Source organism: Primulina eburnea, chromosome 3 (genome assembly GCF_022965805.1).
Source record: "Primulina eburnea isolate SZY01 chromosome 3, ASM2296580v1, whole genome shotgun sequence".
Lineage (NCBI taxonomy): Eukaryota > Viridiplantae > Streptophyta > Magnoliopsida > Lamiales > Gesneriaceae > Primulina > Primulina eburnea.
Window position 1 is genome coordinate 14,481,121 of NC_133103.1, and position 19,344 is coordinate 14,500,464.

General features: G+C 35.1%; 1 protein-coding gene and 1 pseudogene across 1 annotated transcript; one reads left to right on the plus strand and one right to left on the minus strand.

Moving 5' to 3' along the window:
• Nucleotides 1-1,584: 1,584 nt before the first annotated feature.
• LOC140826764 (U-box domain-containing protein 44-like) lies at nt 1,585-5,222 on the minus strand. Its single transcript, XM_073189261.1, has 3 exons — nt 4,043-5,222; nt 3,664-3,964; nt 1,585-3,223 (listed from the first exon to the last, which is right to left on the minus strand). The coding sequence occupies exons 1-3, from the start codon at nt 4,847-4,849 to the stop codon at nt 1,767-1,769; spliced, it is 2,565 nt and encodes an 854-aa protein (XP_073045362.1). The 5' UTR covers nt 4,850-5,222; the 3' UTR covers nt 1,585-1,766.
• A 10,039-nt stretch (nt 5,223-15,261) lies between these two features.
• On the plus strand, nt 15,262-17,262 carry LOC140826849 (flavonoid 3'-monooxygenase-like; annotated as a pseudogene).
• The last annotated feature ends 2,082 nt before the right edge of the window (nt 17,263-19,344 follow it).

A 19,344-nucleotide genomic window follows, 5' to 3' on the forward strand; every position in this document is an offset into this window, starting at 1 on the left:
TTAATTAATAACATAAATATATTGTAAAATATAATATGTTATTTGTTTTACATGAGTTCTTAGTAAAACTTTTAAATATAAAGTCTAAATAAACAACAATCAATTAAAAATAATTTAAATGATTCTTCATTCACCGAATATCATCTCAATAAATAAAGTACAAATATTAATTTAATGAAATTTCAGTTTTTTCGGTCGGTTCGATTTTGAGATATATAATTTGAAACCGAATCAAATAAACTTCGGTTTTAATATTTATATCTGAATTACAAAATTCAATTTTTGGTTCGGTTCAGTGTTTGGTTTTTGGGTTTGATTTTTGAATTTTTTAGTTTTAACCGAAGTGAACATCCCTAAATGTGGTACTAATATATGATATTTCAATATCAAATCTGATATCAATATATGATATTTGAGAACGAAAACAAGTGTAGCAAGTGCTAATATAATATATATGTTCTAATTTTATACTCAATTTTTATATTTTGTACCAGATCTAAAACAGTCAATATTCAAATATCATATAGTAGTTCTAAATTTTCAATGTTTTGTACCGAATTTCATCCGAAAAAACACATGTAAGCAGAGGTAGTACTAAAACATTTTTTGTTTGAATCAGAAACTGCATAAATTTTTTTGTCTGACATGGACTGAACATAAATACAACAATGCTGTTAGGGATTTGAAAACAAGTACCTCATATATCATCAATATGAAGCATGAAGGATCTTATCAAGAATAGTACAAGTCGATAGAGTAGGTAAATGTTTACCCATTGATCATGATTTCAATCTTTCATATAATTTATCACATATGGTTTGTCCAATGTGGTTTATCTAACTAACATTATTTGCAGGTTATTGCATTACTCAAGATATTTATCCAATACATGCCGAATGGTAACGACAACAAGTTTTATTGCCATAAATAAAATCATCCTCATGAAAAAACAATGACGCGTGATGAAGGAAAAAAGAAAGAAGATGAAAAGACAAACACCTCTTGATTTCATGATCATGGTTTGCCAGTTGCCCCTCTTTATGAAAGTATGTTCTTTTTGTATTCTAGATAGATATTATACATTTTTTTAAAAAATAATTTAATACATAGTTTATTATTTGTATAAAATATAAAGTGGGGCGTGATTTTATCAGTATAAATTGAATATATGGATATTCTTAAATATGTCGAAATTAGAAATAAGTTGCTTTGGCAAGGTTCTAGGACTTTCTCGAGAATTACGTATTGTGTGTTATTATTTTGCATAGTAAGTATTAAGAATTTCAGTAGTTGTACTAAATTCAAATGAGAGATGTACACTAACGGTAAATCACACTGATCAAATTTTGTATGATAAGTTATATATATATATATATATATATATATATATATATATATATATGTTGCACATCTTTCGTACATACTTTATGTCAGCACCGAACAAATACCACTCACTTATTGGATTTAATGACAAAGAAAAATTGTACATACAATATATGAATGTCACATCATCAATGCTTAAAAATATGAAAATAAAAGTGTAATTTTAAAAAGTTATAAAAATATATACACAAATAGATCAAATGAGAATCTCACTATATTTCTTTTATTTGATAGTATGGTATAGAATACAGAAATATGAAATAGGAGGTTGGAGGAACATGTATTTATGAAGAATCCAAACTGAGTAGCAAAAAGTTTTCGCTTTGCGAAAACGATTTGTTTACAACACTTTGACAAAGAAAATTAATGCCACATTTAATGCCTCAAAAGTAACTAGATTGATCTTGCAACAGTTCAAGCTGTGCCAATAACTTAGCCACTTTAGGTTTCAGTTTAGCATCACCATTCTGTGCAAGATCAATGAGCACCATTTTTGCATATTCTCCATACTCTACTCTATAAGCCTCAACTCTAAGTATTCTTTCCAATATCCAAAGAGCTTTCTCTCTAGACTTTATGGTACCCGACTCCAGGGCTTTCATAACACCTCCAACGCCTGACATTTTCACGATATAGTTGGTTCCAGCTTCCCAAATTTCATCTTCCAAAAGGGTTGCAAGGCAAGTTAGAATTGCTTCATCTGAGACACGTTCCACCCCGTTCAAGATTTGAATCAATGGGGTGATAGCTCCAGCCTTTATCAAACAATATGTGCTTTTGATGGAGCAGCAGCCACCATGAACTTCGCACAAGGAATCCGATGGTTTAGGCAAGCAAAACCATTTCACTTTCTTAGATTTACTCAGATTTAACGAATTTTGTGACAGTTGCGAAAAACACAAGGTAGCCTTAGATTTAGCAACTTCTGAACCACTCATGAGCAACTTTAAGAGAATAGGAATGACGCCATTCTCAACAGAGTATTGCTGTAGTCTTTTATCTGTAGGAACTGTGAACCGGATCAGTATACCTGCAATACTCTCGGCTAACCAAATCATTGTAGGCATTGAATTTAGATGGCTTAAACTGACAAAAGAAACTAACGCATGAAATAAGTTGGTATTCCTTAGTATATCCGTGACTTTCCTATCATTTGCCGGAAAATTGCTAAGTATCCCAAAAGCAGCGGCCTTTTCACTTTCTGATGTTGACGATGATGCAATTTTGGAAAGCGTATTTAGAGAAGGGTACCCCAGATTTTCAACAAGCTCTCCCGGCGAATCTTTGGACAGAGTGTAAACCAATTTCAAAGCACCAGCCCGGATTTTAGAATCTGTTTCTGTAAAGAATGGTAGAAGGAGCTGAATTGCTCCATTCTCCTTCATTTTCTTTCGAACCTTAGATGCATTTTCATGCGAGGCGATGCTATTTAGTGCTTGTAAGAGGTGATTTTGGATTACGGGACTTGAAAGATTTAGCAGAGAAAGCATCTGTCGAGAGATATCTTGTTTAATGAGTAGTATAGTTTCAGACTGTGCCACCTTCGCTAGAATTGCTGATGCTGATTCTCTTAAGGTCATTATAACTGATGTCACGGAGAATAGGAGTTGAAGCAGAGGTACCACTACTCCCGAGTCAATCAAACGTTGGATATTTTGCTTTGAGTTGGACAAGTTCTGTAACGCATTCAAGGAAGAGAGTTTGACCTCTAGATTGCCTGTGCTGAACATTTTGATGAGTGGCTCAATCGCCCCGTCTTCTCCAAGAGAAATCTTGTTATGCTCAGTTAGTTCCATCCTTGATAATGCTGTTGCCATTAGAACTTTACACATGTCTGAACCTGAAAAAAATGAAAAAACTAATAACGAGAAGTTGGACTTCTTCTCAAGTAACAATAATACGTAAGAACAAACACCAGCTGGTACATCAAATGCTATAACTAGTGATAACTCTAGTTGAATATTTTAAACCGTGCACAGATCCAATCGTGGCATTTGATTGTTGAACCACTTGCAGCCTCAAGGTAAAATAGCTGTAACTGTTGCAATTCATCCCACAGTCAACTTCTCTTGTATGTGTTTTTTTTCATTTTTTCATGATAACAACAATTCGCACACGTAATTTATCAAGAAACACTACTTGTCAACTCTTTTTTTCAAATGGGGTTGGGGAACATTATTGCAAAAGTTAATAAGTTTGCATAATAACTAATAGCTTAAAGAAATTCAAGAGAGTTCTCTAACAGCACCAAATGAAAGAACAAGAAAGAAAGAACATTACCTTCCTTCAGGAACTTAATCAGAGGCCTAAAGTAACCAGCCTCGGCCATATGAAGCGCATGGTGTGTATTTCCAGACATGACATCCAGCAACATTCTTGCATCATGCGAGGCCCTTTCATCATCTCCGTTGGAGATAGCAACCAACATGACAACACACCCTTGTATCCGCCCAATTCGTCTCCTAACCCCAGGATCGACAGAAAGGATAGACAAAAGCCCAACTGCCTCCCTTTGCTCTTCTACGTCTCTCATCAGAGACAATACCAACGCCGATAAAAATCCCAATTCCACCATCTTCTCCTGCGCATCATCAAACAATGTAGCTCATACATCATTTAAAACTTGAAAAAATTCAAAAAAACTACTGCTCTAAAGTACCTTGTTTTGATCATTTAGCGTAACAAGATACCTAAGTATTTGAATGATTATCACTCTTTCACAACCGTTGCACGCAGTCAGCCGGTTGCATAAGACATTAACTACATCTTCATCATTAAGCTTTTCATTCGAAACCATACCATCCATTACCAATGAGTTTAACCCGAAAATTGCTTTTTTAAACTTTTCTTCCTTATCGGACCTTATATGTACAAAAACATCATCAATGCCTAATATACCTACGCTTGTATCCTCCTCCAAAATATCATCATCATCAGCATCAACGCCGTCGCCGTCGTCGTCATCATCCAGTCCCTCTGTTTCATCTGTTTCCTCCATCTCCCTGACCTCCATAGCAGAATCTGATTCCTGTTCCGAATTTATCTCAAACCTCACATACATCATCTCCTTACACAATGCCTCAACCTTATCTTTGTCAGGCAAAGGCACTTCATGGCTGGCGAATAACACAAGGCCTAAAGACCTTCCAATATTTTGTATCAAGTCTTCTAGTCTTTTCAAGGGAAATGATCGAATATTCGAATCCTCCATTGCTGACTTGGCTCGTTTATAATCGATTTCAAGAGATTCAATAGCTTTGTTGAGAGCCGGTAGCTCATTTTTCTCCACACTTAGCTTCATTACATCAAGAACCGGACTTAATTTCTCGATAAATATGGAGAATTCTGTAATGGATTCTGTCTGCAACGAAGATGAAGAGATTGAGTTTAAAGTCGAAGAATCAAATTCAGGGTTCGTCAAAGAATCTTTCTCCGAAACTGGCTCTGACACAACTGATCTCTCCATTTAACGGAATATTGAAAACCAGTAACAATGAAGAAGAAAAAGAAAATCTTGAAATCCCAAAACCCGAATCCCAGAAACAAAACAAAACAAAACAAAACAAAAAGATGGAATTTTGCACAACAATATCAATGATTGAAGACAGCCAAATATTATTGGTTCTTCAGAGGTAAGGAGGGAAAAAGGATTGCTAACACCTGTAATTTGTTCCAGTAGAACACAAATGGAAATAGGAATAAAATTCCAAACTTTAATCACAAGTCAAACAAGAAGAAGGAAAAGTAATCCACAAGACTCTCGAGAAAGACTTGGACCTGGTTCTAGTCTCGCACTAAATCAATGTTTGTCTTCTTCATTTGAGATTTTTAACTCACTCCTCGTCGATCTCGCAAACCATTGCATTCAGTAAATAAAAAGGGAAAATTGCTCATAAATCCCTAAACCCAAACTTAACTTGTCCCTAAATCTCTAGCCATAAAAAACTCTCTTTTAACTCCCTAAACCTATAAAATTGACAAAACTACCCTTATTCTCTATTTTCTTTTAATTGATCCTTCGCGCTTCAAAAATGGTATCAGAGCATGGTTAATTTATTTCAAACACGAAAATTTTATTATTACTAGTAACTAAATGTATGAGAAGGAGAATTTCGAAAAATTATGAATCCAAACTTTAGTTCGAGGAGAATAATTTACAAGAACTATTCCAATATTTTGGAATATACACAAGTTTATCTAACTATCGTTAGATATCAGAAACAGGAGAACAGAGGTATGTCCCAATGGTGACCACCAAGTTATGGTACAGATCTGATGGAAACATCAGACAAATGACGGTATATGTCATGTATCAAGAAATGAAAGGATTTAGGAATCCCCGAAATCATTTCAATCTCTATTCCAAAAACATTAGTTTCCGAATAGAGCTATTCAGATGTTCTATAAAGCATCTGAAACAACTCATTGAATCAGGAAATTTATCTCCTGATGAAAGACAGCAGTGTTTGCAAAACCTTGCATACACAAAAGGTAGACTCTTACAGGCCGAAAAGACCAGATCTTCAATGATCTGTTAAATATGCCAGGGACTACCATCCAGTTCGAAATTGAACTTATTTCCCTGGAAATAAATCAATTAGAACAAGAATTACAGCGAAGTACAGGCTTCACTGAACTCAGAACGAAAGGTATGCGTTTACAAGGTTTAAAGAACCGTAAAAACATACTTCAAAATCTACTCAGAAGAAATTCTTCAGAGAACAATGGATCTGTATAAACAGAAGATCTACGAAGGGAAGCAACAGCACCCTCAGGTAAAAATTTATGATTCAGAATAATAAATTTCTGGAGATAGTACCAGACTCCTCTAAGCTCTCTCTGGATCTTAGAGAAATACAGAAAACGGTACAAAATTATGGCAATATGCTATATTATGTACCTCAAAGGATTGAAAAGGTCCTAGAAAAACAAGAAGAAATTCTTGAAATCTTAAAGGATATTCAAACAAGAATACAGAAACTAGAACAACAACCAAGTTCTAGTAGAAGAACTTCAGGAGGCTGGTTACCACCATCTTTTGGTACCGAACCTTTGTTACATCAACAAGGGAAGGCCAGAGTGGTGTCAAAACCTTTAACTGAAGAAGAAAAGATGATCAATCTAATCAAGTCTGTCTCAGAAAAGAAATTGATCTGATGACAACTTTAGAAAGGATTGGTTTGGAGGATCTACAAGAGCTTGCGGAATCTTTCGCAAATCTCAAAGTAGTAGATCTAAAGATGAATACAGCAGTAGGTGAAACACCACCTGCAATAACCTGGTCATCTTCTCAGGAACCACCAAGGGAAAGTATGGGATCTCATAATGTAAATATGAGAGAATCTCAGACTGATTTCCATACCGGTGGAGGATCACACCCAGCGGGAACAAGGGCAAGGAGAACTCAAATTCCTTTGCACCAAACACCCTATGGGAAAACTGTTTTAGATCCTATACATCCTTACGGGGTTATGCTTAACCTTGATGTATTGGACTTCAAAAACAGAGAAGATCTCATAGACGATTGGACATCTGCTATGAGAATTGCAGCAGGAACACTTGATCTCAACAAAGAAGGATTCATTAAACTTTTGGAAATGAGTCTTATGGGATCAGTAAAAATTGCTTGAGACATGACTTCAGCAGACATGAAAGAGTCAGTCCTAGTTGGGGAATCTCTTAGTGAGATCGCTGGAAAGATGGCTACCCTATTCAAAGCACACTTTATAGGGGTAGACTATTTCAACAGTCAAGATACAGAGAAGAAGAAAAAATATACTCAAGCTCTGTATAGTCTTGAATTACATGATATATGTTTGGTAGATGAATACATTATGTTATTCACCAAATATAGATGGAATTCAGGAGTCGAAGAAGATATAGCTATGCAGCTTTTCTTCGCAAAAATGCCAAGCCCTTGGAGAGAAATGCTCATAAGGGAATACGTACCTGGTAATCCAGATACATTGGCAAGAAGAGCCTCTTTCCTTGAAGGGAAATTAGCAGAATGGTGTCACATGGCAGCATTACAAAAGAATTACAAACAACTAAGGGGTATCAACAAAAGAACTCCTTTGTGTTGTAAGGAAAATGATCTTCCAACAATTATTGGAAGTAAACCACAGAAGCATAAAAGGAAAAGTTTTAGGACTCATCCTTATGCACGAAGTGGAAGAAGTTCTTGGAAACCAAGAACCGTATGGTCTAGACAGAAAGCCAGATCCTATAAATCTGGACAAAGAAGCGGACCATCAAGAAGTAGGATATCATCCCAAGCATCGAGCTCATCTCGAAGCACGGGAAGAACACCTACAAAGAAAACTTTCAGAAGAGCTCATACTAGAGCCAATGAAAGTTTCAAGGATTGTAATTGCTGGACATGTGGAGCAAGAGGTCATATCTCGACCAATTGTCCAGAGAATGAGAAAAGAGGTATTAAACGTTTTGATCCTACTCCGGATATTGAAGAAGCAGTTTATTACCAAGATCTTATTCAAGTATACCGATTTGAGGATATCGCCTCAGATGAAAGTATATATGAAGAAGAAGAAGTCGTCTTAAGTCAAGAAGAATCTGATGGAACAGAATCGGAATCTGACTGAAGACGAGGTGTTTCGACACGAAACACATGAAGATTTGTCTGGGTTTTTTAGCCAGACAACAATATCTCATAACATGGTTCAAAGAATCAATGAGAGAAAATCCGAGTTTACAGAGATACCAAGGTTTCTCTGCAGGACAGGTAGAAAAGTTCTTAGGAAGTCTTGGCCTAAGAAACAGAAAGCATCATCTAATCTATAAAGTTTCTAGAAGGGAAATGGCAATCCCAATGGAACTTACAGGAAATAGAATGGAGATGCAGTTAATTCCTTCCGAAGAAATAAAGGAGGAATTACAAAAACTCAAGATAGAAGTAGCAAGGACTATGTCCTGGATTCATATAGGAGCAATCCAGATTATGATAAAAGCTACTTTCAAAGAAGGGATAGATTCACCAATTGATATCGCCATATGCGATAAAAGAATGGGGAATCTACAAGATTCAGTACTGGAACAATCTCAGGAAACCTCTGTGCAGGAAAAATTGTAGGAGTAATCTATCCAAGGATAGCCTACAACCTGGCAGATCGAGATTTCAGCCGAGCCTTGACATTACATCAGAATTTTAAGGAAAAAAGGTTGATGAAAGAAGGCAATAGACCATATTCTATTACCTATCAGATTTCATATGCTCTATCTAATACACATCATTCTGAGTTGTTTATTAGAAACGAATTTATTGAAATCCCTGAGATATTTGGAAAAGTTGCGCAGGCAATTTATCCAGAAAGAATTGAGTTTCCTTTAATACAGGAAACAGATATCCAGATCCAAGACAAACCGATTCTACAGAGGAATCAAAGTCTTAGATTGGAACCAAGAAGACTATCTTTTCAAGGAGATAGAATTACAAGTTACAGATGGGATAAAAAGCCTGTCATAGAAACCCAACAGGAGCTGAAGAGTTTTTCTACAATAGGAAAGCTCAGATGCCCAGAAGGTTGGAAGGAAGTAGAAATAGTATTTGATATTACAAAACAAAGGAATCAATTTCCTTGTAATTCAATATACTATTTGGAACAACCAATGATAGGAACTTACCAAGGACTGATTAATATCGGAGAATTGGAGGTTCATATTCAAGGAATTCCAGGAAAAGAATCAGAACGATTGATTCTTGGGCTAGAGTTTCTCGAGGAACATAAACCTTGGAAACGTCTAGAGTATGGAATGGAGTTTATGGCAGAAGATAAAATGTGGAAAATCCAATGACCACAAGTCCATTCTCCATATACATTCCAGTAGGAATGTTGTATGAACAATACAAGGCAGAATACTTTGCTGCATATATTGATTCAGGTGCTGGAATATGTACAGCAAAACGAGGAGTTTTTTCAAATAATTTGGAAGAAGAGTTACCCAAGATTGCTGGAAGAGATTTTTCCAGAAGAATCTTAATCTTATGTAAAGGGATTAAGATGACTGAAATCATGATTGGCGGTGCTGGACAAACACCTTGGTACAAAGTAAAGACACCACCAATTTATTTTCATGATACAGGAGCTGACATATTGTTAGGAAATAATTTCCTACAAATGTTCAAATCCTATACACAGGAAAATGAGACTAGAAGATTAGTGTTCACAACACCATGTGCTCACAAAATCATAGTCCAGAGACTTCGGGAGGCATTTTACAGAAAATTGCCAATCCAGTTTCGCAGCAAGCGTGGTGATTCAGGAAAACTTCTGAACCCAAAAATGAAGGATTCAAGACGGTTTGGAGAAACAATGCTCCAGTTAAGAGCAGATAAGGAACTCCAAACAGAAGATATAGAATGCCTTAAGATAACTCTACACACAAATGAAGTAGAGTTCGAATCTAAGGTATCACTGGAAGATGTCAAGAAGAGGATCAAAGAAAATTATAACGAAGATCCCTTGGCATGGTGGGACAGAAATCAACTCAGGGCTTGCCTTAAGATCAAGGAGGCAAAGAGTATGAATTTGTCCGTTGTAAACCCATCCCAATGAACATCATTGATCAGAGGGATATGCAGATTATAATCAAGGAACATTTGGACCTTGGATTAATCAAAGCAGGTATGTCACCATATAGCAGTCCAGGTTTTCTGGTAAGAAACCATGGTGAAATTAAACGAGGAAAACCCAGATTGGTTATTAATTATCAAGAAATTAATAAGATTCTGGAGTTTGATAGGTATTTTATACCTAGTAGAGAACACTTGATTAGTTGCATTCGCAATGCCAAGATATTCTCTAAATTTGATTGCAAGTCTGGATTCTATCAGATTCGGATGCAGGAAGAAAGCAAGAAATTCACAGCTTTCTCCACACCTCAAGGACATTATATTTGGGAAGTATTACCAATGGGATTGGCTAACTCACCCCAAATATTTCAAAGAAAGATGGATAATCTTTTCAAAGATTATTTCAAGTTTATGTTTGTTTACATCGACGATGTTTTAATAGCATCCAAAGATATGAATGAACATGTTAAACATTTGGAAATTTTCTCTAATGTTTGCAAGAAAGAAGGACTAGTTTTATCTGAAAAGAAAGCAGTCATTGCTACAAGAAAGATTGAATTCCTCGGAATTGAAATCGATGAGTCAGGAATAATTCTGCAAGAGCACATAGTAGAAAAAGTGCAGAATTTTCCAGAAAAACTCAAAGACAAGAAGCAACTTCAAAGTTTTTTAGGGGTTGTTAATTTTGCTGGGATGTTTATTAAAAACCTAGCAAAACACAGGAAGGTGTTCGGTCCATTATTGAAAAAGGATGCTAGATTTATATGGACAGACGAACACACAAAAGGACTTATCCATTTAAAGAAGGTTTGCAAAAATCTTCCAAAGATGGCTATTCCTCAAGACGAGGATGATCTGGTATTATATACCGATGCCAGTGATCATTGGTGGGCTGCAGTATTAACAAAGCTCACACCAGATGGAGAACAACCATGCAGATATTGTAGTGGGTTATTCTCAGATACAGAAGCCATAAGATGACATATCAACGAAAAAGAATTTTATGCAGTAAAGAGGGCTTTTGAAAAATGGCCATTATTTTTACTTGCAAAGAAATTCACTTTGAAAGTTGATAACACTCAAGTTAAAGCCTTTTTGAGGAATAGAATTGAGTCTAAACCGGAGAAGGCTAGATTATTACGATGGCAAGCTTTATGTCAAAATTATATTTTTGATATTATGATAATAAAATCTCATGAAAATATTCTTGCAGATTTTTTAACAAGAGATGGACAACATTGACATTGATGCTATTATCAAGATGCAGAGGCATTTGAGGGAACACCTTGAAATGCTTCAAACCGAGTTCAACAAGTTAGCTGTTAACGCAGAAGTTGCGGGAAGGCTACAACAAGCTGATAAGAGAATTGTCTCTGATCGAATTACAGGATGTTTACAGGCATATACTCAGTTATGGTCTGTAACGCAAAGGCCTATCCTCCAGGGCATTGAGAGACCATTGGTTTCTCAAATGGAGAGTTTTCGAATACAGGACTCTATACCTGTAGCGGGGGATTCAAATACCCATTGCACAAGTGTTAAGTCGGGATCATCACGAGATGAGTCGGCTGAAACAAAAATTGAGACTCCTGATCCTTATCTTGAGTCCTCAAGTCAACCCTTCACCTCGGGGATTGAAGAGGGAGAGATCAACCTTAGGCCTCGTATTGACAAAGGCAAAGCTAAGGTTGGTACTAATGAAGGTGTAATTTCTCCATTTCAGGTTTATCAGCAGAATTGGGAGAAATTAAAAACACGTATTGGCATTAACCCAGCTACAAATAGGGTTGATGTTTCAGGAAAATATCCAAGGGTATGGATGAAACCTAATTCATATCCCAAGGACGTTAAAGCTTGGTATGAATTTGGGGCTCTTGCCTCAGTTTATACTACATCACCCAGCTTTCCGAAAATCTCAGGTTTACCAAAGTGGATCCAGGAAGCTACTCACGAGACTTGGGCAAACAATGATTATTTGTCCAGAGGAGATGTTTTGGAGCTATACTTCTTTAGTGCAGCACCAGAACCAGCAGGGAAAGGTTCTCACGAAGCCTTTCATTTCATCAAGCTAAGGAGGCCGGATACAAATGTCCAAAAATTTATCAAGGATCCTCCAACAGAAGAAACACCCCTGGTTGCTTCAATCACTGAAGATGACATTTCTACCAGAAGAGCTTGGGGTTTATGGGTCTGTCTTACTGAGATGGACAAAGTCAAGTTTCCGTTCAAGTTCTACAATCATTCAGTGAACGGATCATTCCTGTTGAATACCATGACAGGAAAAACAACAAGTTTCGCAGAAGATTTATTTGAAAAGAAAAGAAATCTCTTGTGGAACAGCAAGCTACCGGCAAGCAAAGAGACTCGCCGAAAGTTCTGTAATATGGCACACATAGGAAGATGGTCGGAGAACATCTGCTCTGAATGCCAAATACAGAAAGAACCAGAGTTCGGTAAAGGTTTCAAACCAAGATCTGATCGGAAACATTTTACCGAAGCAAGGACAAGTGGGGAAGGACCACATGCACATTTTCCTCGAGGATACAAAAAACCGAAGATTCCTCGACAAAATTAAAAGGGACATGTGACCCTCCATTATAAAAAGCAGGACCACTACCATGTCAGTGGTAGAATCAAGACAACCACTAATTAGTGGTAAAGGACAAATGGACCACCAATAACAAATGATGGATGACTCAGCAAGCATTGGATACCAACCTAAAAAGGAATCCAATGAATAAAAATTTAACTGGTCCCGAAAAATTCATCCATAAATAAGGACAGAATGAAAACCAGTTAACATACCAGAATCAAAACTTAAAAATGTATCGAGTATATTTGAAAGTTTTGAAAAGAAGGATAACATACAAGAGGAAAGAGGCATAAGCTCTTAAATGGTTAGTAAACCATTTCAAAGAATATAAAAAAGATGAAATTACTGTCGATATCCTAGAAACTCATCGTCAATGGTATCTAAAAGAGATAAAGGAGGATGAGAAGTTGATGTCCAGATTAATAATCTAGACAGGGACCCTTCAACCACTACATGGTCCCCAAGCAAGCTGTAAAGGCTAATGAAGATTTGAAATCCGAGTTTCAAATCCGAAAGAGCCTTCTATAAATAAAGCCGGAAGAAGGAAGTGAAGATCATCAAATATTTTCTCCATTTCTTTCATACAAGGTTATAATATTTTCTTCAAGTTTTATGTGTGTTAAGAGTTCAGCTACGATAAGTAGCTAAAACAAGTTTCTCCTCCTCTACAGGAGGTTACTATGTAATAAATAAATATTTGTGTTTGAATAAAAGATATCTTTGCTCTTAGCCCCTATCATGTATTATTTTCAAAAATTCGATCTTTTGCTGTACGCTCTAAGGTAGGAAACGAATTAGAGCTGTGCTAAGTATTGCTGAAGGAATCTGCTTAGTAACCATCGGTTGCGATCGTGTGGTTGGACTGTGAGGAGCAGTTCGTAAAAAACGGTGGATATAACCCGGTGGTACTCTAGTCAAAAAGGTAAAAGATTCAATTTATTTTACGGAAGCATGATGGCCTTTTACTACAAAAAGAAATCAATTATTTAAAATAAAGATATAAGGGCAAACTTGGAAATTTGAGGGATATGGGGAGTTGAAACAAAGTTTTAATGGGGTAGGGAGTAAAGAGGAGGTTGAGAATGGAAATAGGGAGTTTGTGACAAGATCCCCAAATAAAAATCTATCAATTTCATAAAAATTTATCATTTAAAAAAATAATTAAAAGTTTTTAAAAATATAAAATAAATACACCCCTAAATAATAAATACGATGTTCCGATATTAAATTTGTAAATGTAAAATAATTATATAGGTTATTATTTTTAGTTTACTTTATTTAAATATAATAAATTGCTACCGTGGAACTTTGCGGTTTGTTTAGTTGTGAAGGCCGGTCAAGTATAATTTTCATATTGTACACGTGTTGTGTGTTTGTAAAATTATTTTTTATAATTCATTTGATTTAAATTAAAATAGAGATAATTTCAAAATTATAAGATGTCTGAGTGAAATTTGAGAGAACAATCTAAATACAAGTTGAAATGTTAAAGGGGTACAATATAGTTATTTCACAAATATTTAAAAGCATGTCTCTTATGAGGTCTCGCGAATTTTTACCTGTGAGACGAGCCAATCCTACCGATATTCACAACAAAACGTAATATTTTTTCATGGATGACTCAGATAAGAGATCTGTCTCACAAAATACGATCCGTGAGACTATCTCACACAGGTTTTTGCCAATATTATTTAATTTATAAAAATTATTTCGATGACTAAAATTTTGAGGTTATTTCATCGTGGGTTTGGGGAGATGAAGTCAACTGCTTAGATAAGTTACATAATTAAATAACGAACAAATGCAACTTGAACTTTCGACGCCTTAAGTATTATTTGAAACATCAATATCAATTTTAACAAATAGATATTAAATATTTTTGACATAATATTATCCTGTAAAAATATTTTTAAACTTGAAAAAAAAAATATTTAATTTTTGAGAGTGTATTATATATAATAGTCTCACAGATTTTTATCTTCTAAAACACAATTAGAACATAATATATACAGCAGTACCCAATGCAACCAGTTGTCTGCCATCATTCATAATATTGGGGTTTGATCGACGCTGGGTGTGGGGGCAGTGCCCCCACACCCAATCAATGGTCCAGATCATTTCATGGGAGGGGGGGAACCCTGCCCCTGCAGACAGTGCAGGGTCGAATTTTCCTAATATTGGCTAGGTACTCACATTTCAATTTTGATGAGTGAACAATTCGTACACCTGGATTAGAATGTCCTTCTTGTTTTTTTTTTTACATAAAATGAATCTACTAATTTAATTTTTTCTCGAAAATTAAAATTGCATTTTTATTTTAATCTCTCAATCTAGCGATCTTTGTACATCTAGACCGGATCTTAAATTTAATAAGATAGTATAGATTACATTTCACTGCCAGTTTTAGCTCGGCATTGAAAAAATTTATGGCAATTTTTTTTAAAAAAAAAAACAATAAAAACTTTAAAATATAAAGAACAATTAGGGAAAATTGTATTGTCTTATATATTTATCTATTTGTGATTTTGTCATTTTATATTGTCGATTTTAGTCATGTTATGTATCTTTCAATGTTTGCTAATTTTAGTCTTTTTTTATCGGAATTGTGGATATAAAACTGAATACATCAGTATCTTGGCAGCGCCAGGCGAGAAAATAACAAACGTTGCAAAGAAAAGAAAAAAGATAACAAAACATGTGGTGAGCTCAGGGTTTTGTTGCCGAACCCGGCCCCATGAAATTGGCTAATCCCCACTTCTAATTCTCGGGTCCGCCTTGCGTACTGTATATGTTTGAAACAAACCCGTTAGTCCAAGTCAAAACTGGGTGGACAAGAACGATTGGACTATCCCTAACCACACGCAACTCTTACGTATTCTCCAGTATTCTGGTCAATGTTTCACCCGATCGAAAGCCTTATATAGATATTTTATGTTTATTTTTTTAAAAATAAACATAATTATAAGTTTGTTGCATACTGAATTAGGCGCCACCAGGATATATAAACTAGCTAAGATTATTGATTCATTAATTCTCAATAACAAATCCCATTTCACGTTTAAATCTTTAATACATTTCAACATATCAGTGAAGCTAGACTAATGCTCGACACCTTAGCCGTGTTAGCTGCTATGTTACATTTCTTACCCCCGATCCCAAAGGCTTCCCCATTGTGGGAAACCTTCTGTCACTAAACTCCTAGCTAAACACATGCTTCACTCAACTTGCAAGAACTAGGTCGAAAATTTTGGCTTCACGAGAAGCTCTCCTGATTTAGCAAAAGAAATACTCAATCTTTATGATGCTACGTTTGCTTACCGGGACATGCATGTTGCCGCTAGTGAAACATCCTGTGGTGGATCAAACATATCATGGTCCCCTTATGGACTCGACTGGCGAATGCTGCAAGTACTAGCCGCTCACAAAATGCATAGTAGAATAGTTAGGATTCTGTATATGCCTTGAGGCGTAGAGAGGTGAGGTTGATGGTTAAGTATCTGCACGACTGCACAGGCAAGCCGAATTGCAGGTTGATGCGGGAGAGCAAATTTTCATGACTGTTCTGAATATTCTTACAAGCATGTTGTGGGGTGGGAGACAATCCGAGGGTGAAGCGAAGCAGGGGTGGAGTTTAGGGAAGTTAATTATCCAGATGATAGGATTGTGGGGTACGTTAAATATATCAGATTTTTATCCTGAATTGGCGATATTTGATATACAAGGAATACCTAAAAGAATGAAAGTGTTGGCGCGCGGATTCGATAAGATATTTGTTGATATAATTGAGTAACGGTTGAATTTGAACGAGGAGAGGATGTTGGGGAAGGGAGCCAGGATTTTCTGCATGCATGTTTTGTTGAAGTTAAAAGATGAGAAAAATGGGAAAGAGGCTTTTACTATGACACGTCTTCTCAAGGCTTTGTTGATGGTATCTTTTTAATCAAGATTTTAAATTTAAGAACTAGTACCATATTATATGTTTAAATTTTTATTACTGATAATATTACACCATCAACATCCTTCGATCATCCCACCAAACAAGCTTACGAGAACTCCTGCTGAAACATATAGGACATGCTAACAGGAGGAACAGATTCAGTTACCAACACAGTCGAGTTCGCTCTAGCCAAGATGATGAACAAACCTCACATACTACAAAAGTCCAACAAGAAATTGAGACAGTAGCAGACAAACACTCCATACTCCAAGAAACAACCATTCAAGACCTTCCTTACTTGTGCGCCGATGAAAGAAACCCTACGTCTCCATCCAGCAGCGCTCCCTCTCTTAGCCCCCCACTGTCCGAATTCAACGTCCAATGTAGCAGGGTACGAAATATCGAAAGGCGCTCTAGTGTTCTTCAATGCGTGAGCGATACATCGGGATCCTTCGACATGGGAAAATCCATTGGAGTTTCGGCCATAGAGATTTCTGGATGGGAAATTGGGTTATAGTGGGAATGATTTTAGATAATTTCCGTTAGGATCGGGACGAAGAATTTGCGCATGCAGGAACAGCCATGGCTGAGAGGATGTTTATGTACTAGGTGGCTACATTGGTGCATTTTTTTGACTGGAAATTGGCTCAAGGAGAAAAGATGGATTTATCTGAGCAGAATGGGCTTGTTTTGAGGAAGAAAATACCTCTGCTTGCGATACCATCACCCAGATTGTCTAGTCCAAGTCTCTATGAGTAAATTGCCTGAATTTTCGTTAATTTTTTTATATATTAATACTTATAGTTTTTTTTAAATAATTACCCATATTGTTATAATAATTATGGTTAATATAAATCTTAATACATATTAAATATTTTGCAAGGTAAAATTTATTTTTACTCACTAAAAGATAATTACGTAAGAGAAGGTGATCACTACATTGATGTATTATGATTTAGAGTAACAGTGAAAAACTACGAGTTACAAGTAATGACAAAAACTTATGTGAGACGGTCTCACAGATCGTATTTTGTGAGACAGAATTTTTATTTGGGTCATCCATGAAAAAATATTACTTTTTATGCTAAGAGTATTACTTTTTATTGTAAATATCGATAGAATTGACCCGTCTCAAAGATTTTTGACACCGTCTCACAAGACACCTACTCATAGGTAATACTCACGGGGTAATTTGACGGCCCACATGTTAATATAACTAGAGTCGGGTTCTTAGAAAAAAATGATATGCTACCTTTAGGTATGAAAATATATTAATTTTTGGCATAATGAACTTTGGTGTGAAAATTTATTGAGTACTGAGATTTTGATATATATAAAAATAAATATTATACTAGTTATACGAATAAATTTGTTATCACGTAGAATTTTTTTTTTTGTGTTAATTTTTTTAAAAAAAACCACGGATTTTAAGAGTAATAATAATTATTATTATTATTAGAGCAACAACAAAATATCTGAAGGGTAGTGATTGTCTGTTAGAAGTAATAAGTGTCAGGGATGTAAGAAATTATTGACATAAAAAAATAAAATTGAGTACGGTTAAGGGTTTAGGGTTCACATTAGATCGAATTGGACCCGAAATCATATCTGAAAAAAATTAGTTTGGGTACTTGACCCTAATTAAGAATCATGTCACTCATCAACTCGAACTCATTACACACACACACACACATATATATATATATATATAATATATATATATATATATATATATATATATATATATTATTAGGGCTACGACTAACCCTATTTTTGTAAGAAAAATTCACATTTTCATTTTCCACTTTTGAGTCCACTTCTCTTCAGTTTTCGATTTCTACCAAGGATTGACTCGTATAACAAGATATAAAACTATGGATAAACGGAACTTGAAATTTGGAAGTTACTTTATGATGCTTGAAGTGTGAGAACCTAAATTTCAACGGCAAACTTCATCAAACCAAATTCTATTATGATAAATTTCAGCATAGCAAAATTCACCAGCCCAGTGAATTCAACAAACCATTTCAGCAAATTATCCTAACAGTCAGATATTGTTTCAAACTTGTAATTGAAGAATTAATTCGAAATTATGATTGATAATGGCAATAAATAGGACTACCACTCATATTTTTTCCTATAAATAACATTTGAATTTCTAAGTTAGTATTACACAAAATCTGCAACAAATCATTTTAAAAATTTCGATTAAGAAAAGCCTAATTTTTTAGCAGCATTTCAATAGTGAATGTGTTAGCTTTCTGTTTACGTAAATTATAATTAGTGAGCTTTCTGTTTTAACTCGTATATTCTGATTTAAACCCGACCAACACATATATTATATGTTTAAAATGTGATTCTTGAAATCTGTATATCTGAAGCACCCAAGTTTATGAACAAATTGTAGAAATATATATTCTGAACATATTTGATTATTGATTCTTGTCTTACCCCTTAGAGAATTAAAATATAGAAAATTAATATCAATTACTCATGAAACTTCATAATTTATTCAATGCACAAGTTTGATACATGTTTACTTTTGAAAATAAGAATATATATATGTGTGTGTGTGTGTGTTATTATTATTATTATTATTATTATATTGTGATTTTCATTGCAAAAATGATTTTAAATACTCGGATAATTCTCTCGTTTACTGAGTGATGATTATATCACACTCATCCACTCTCAGATAAGAATGAAGAGGTGGTCGAGGAAGATGAGCAAATCAAGTTCCGGGAATGGTGAAAGAGATTTGAATAATTCAGTATATCAGTTTTTATTATATTAATCTATTTTGTTTGTTAGACAATTCATTTTTTTTTTGTTATATATATT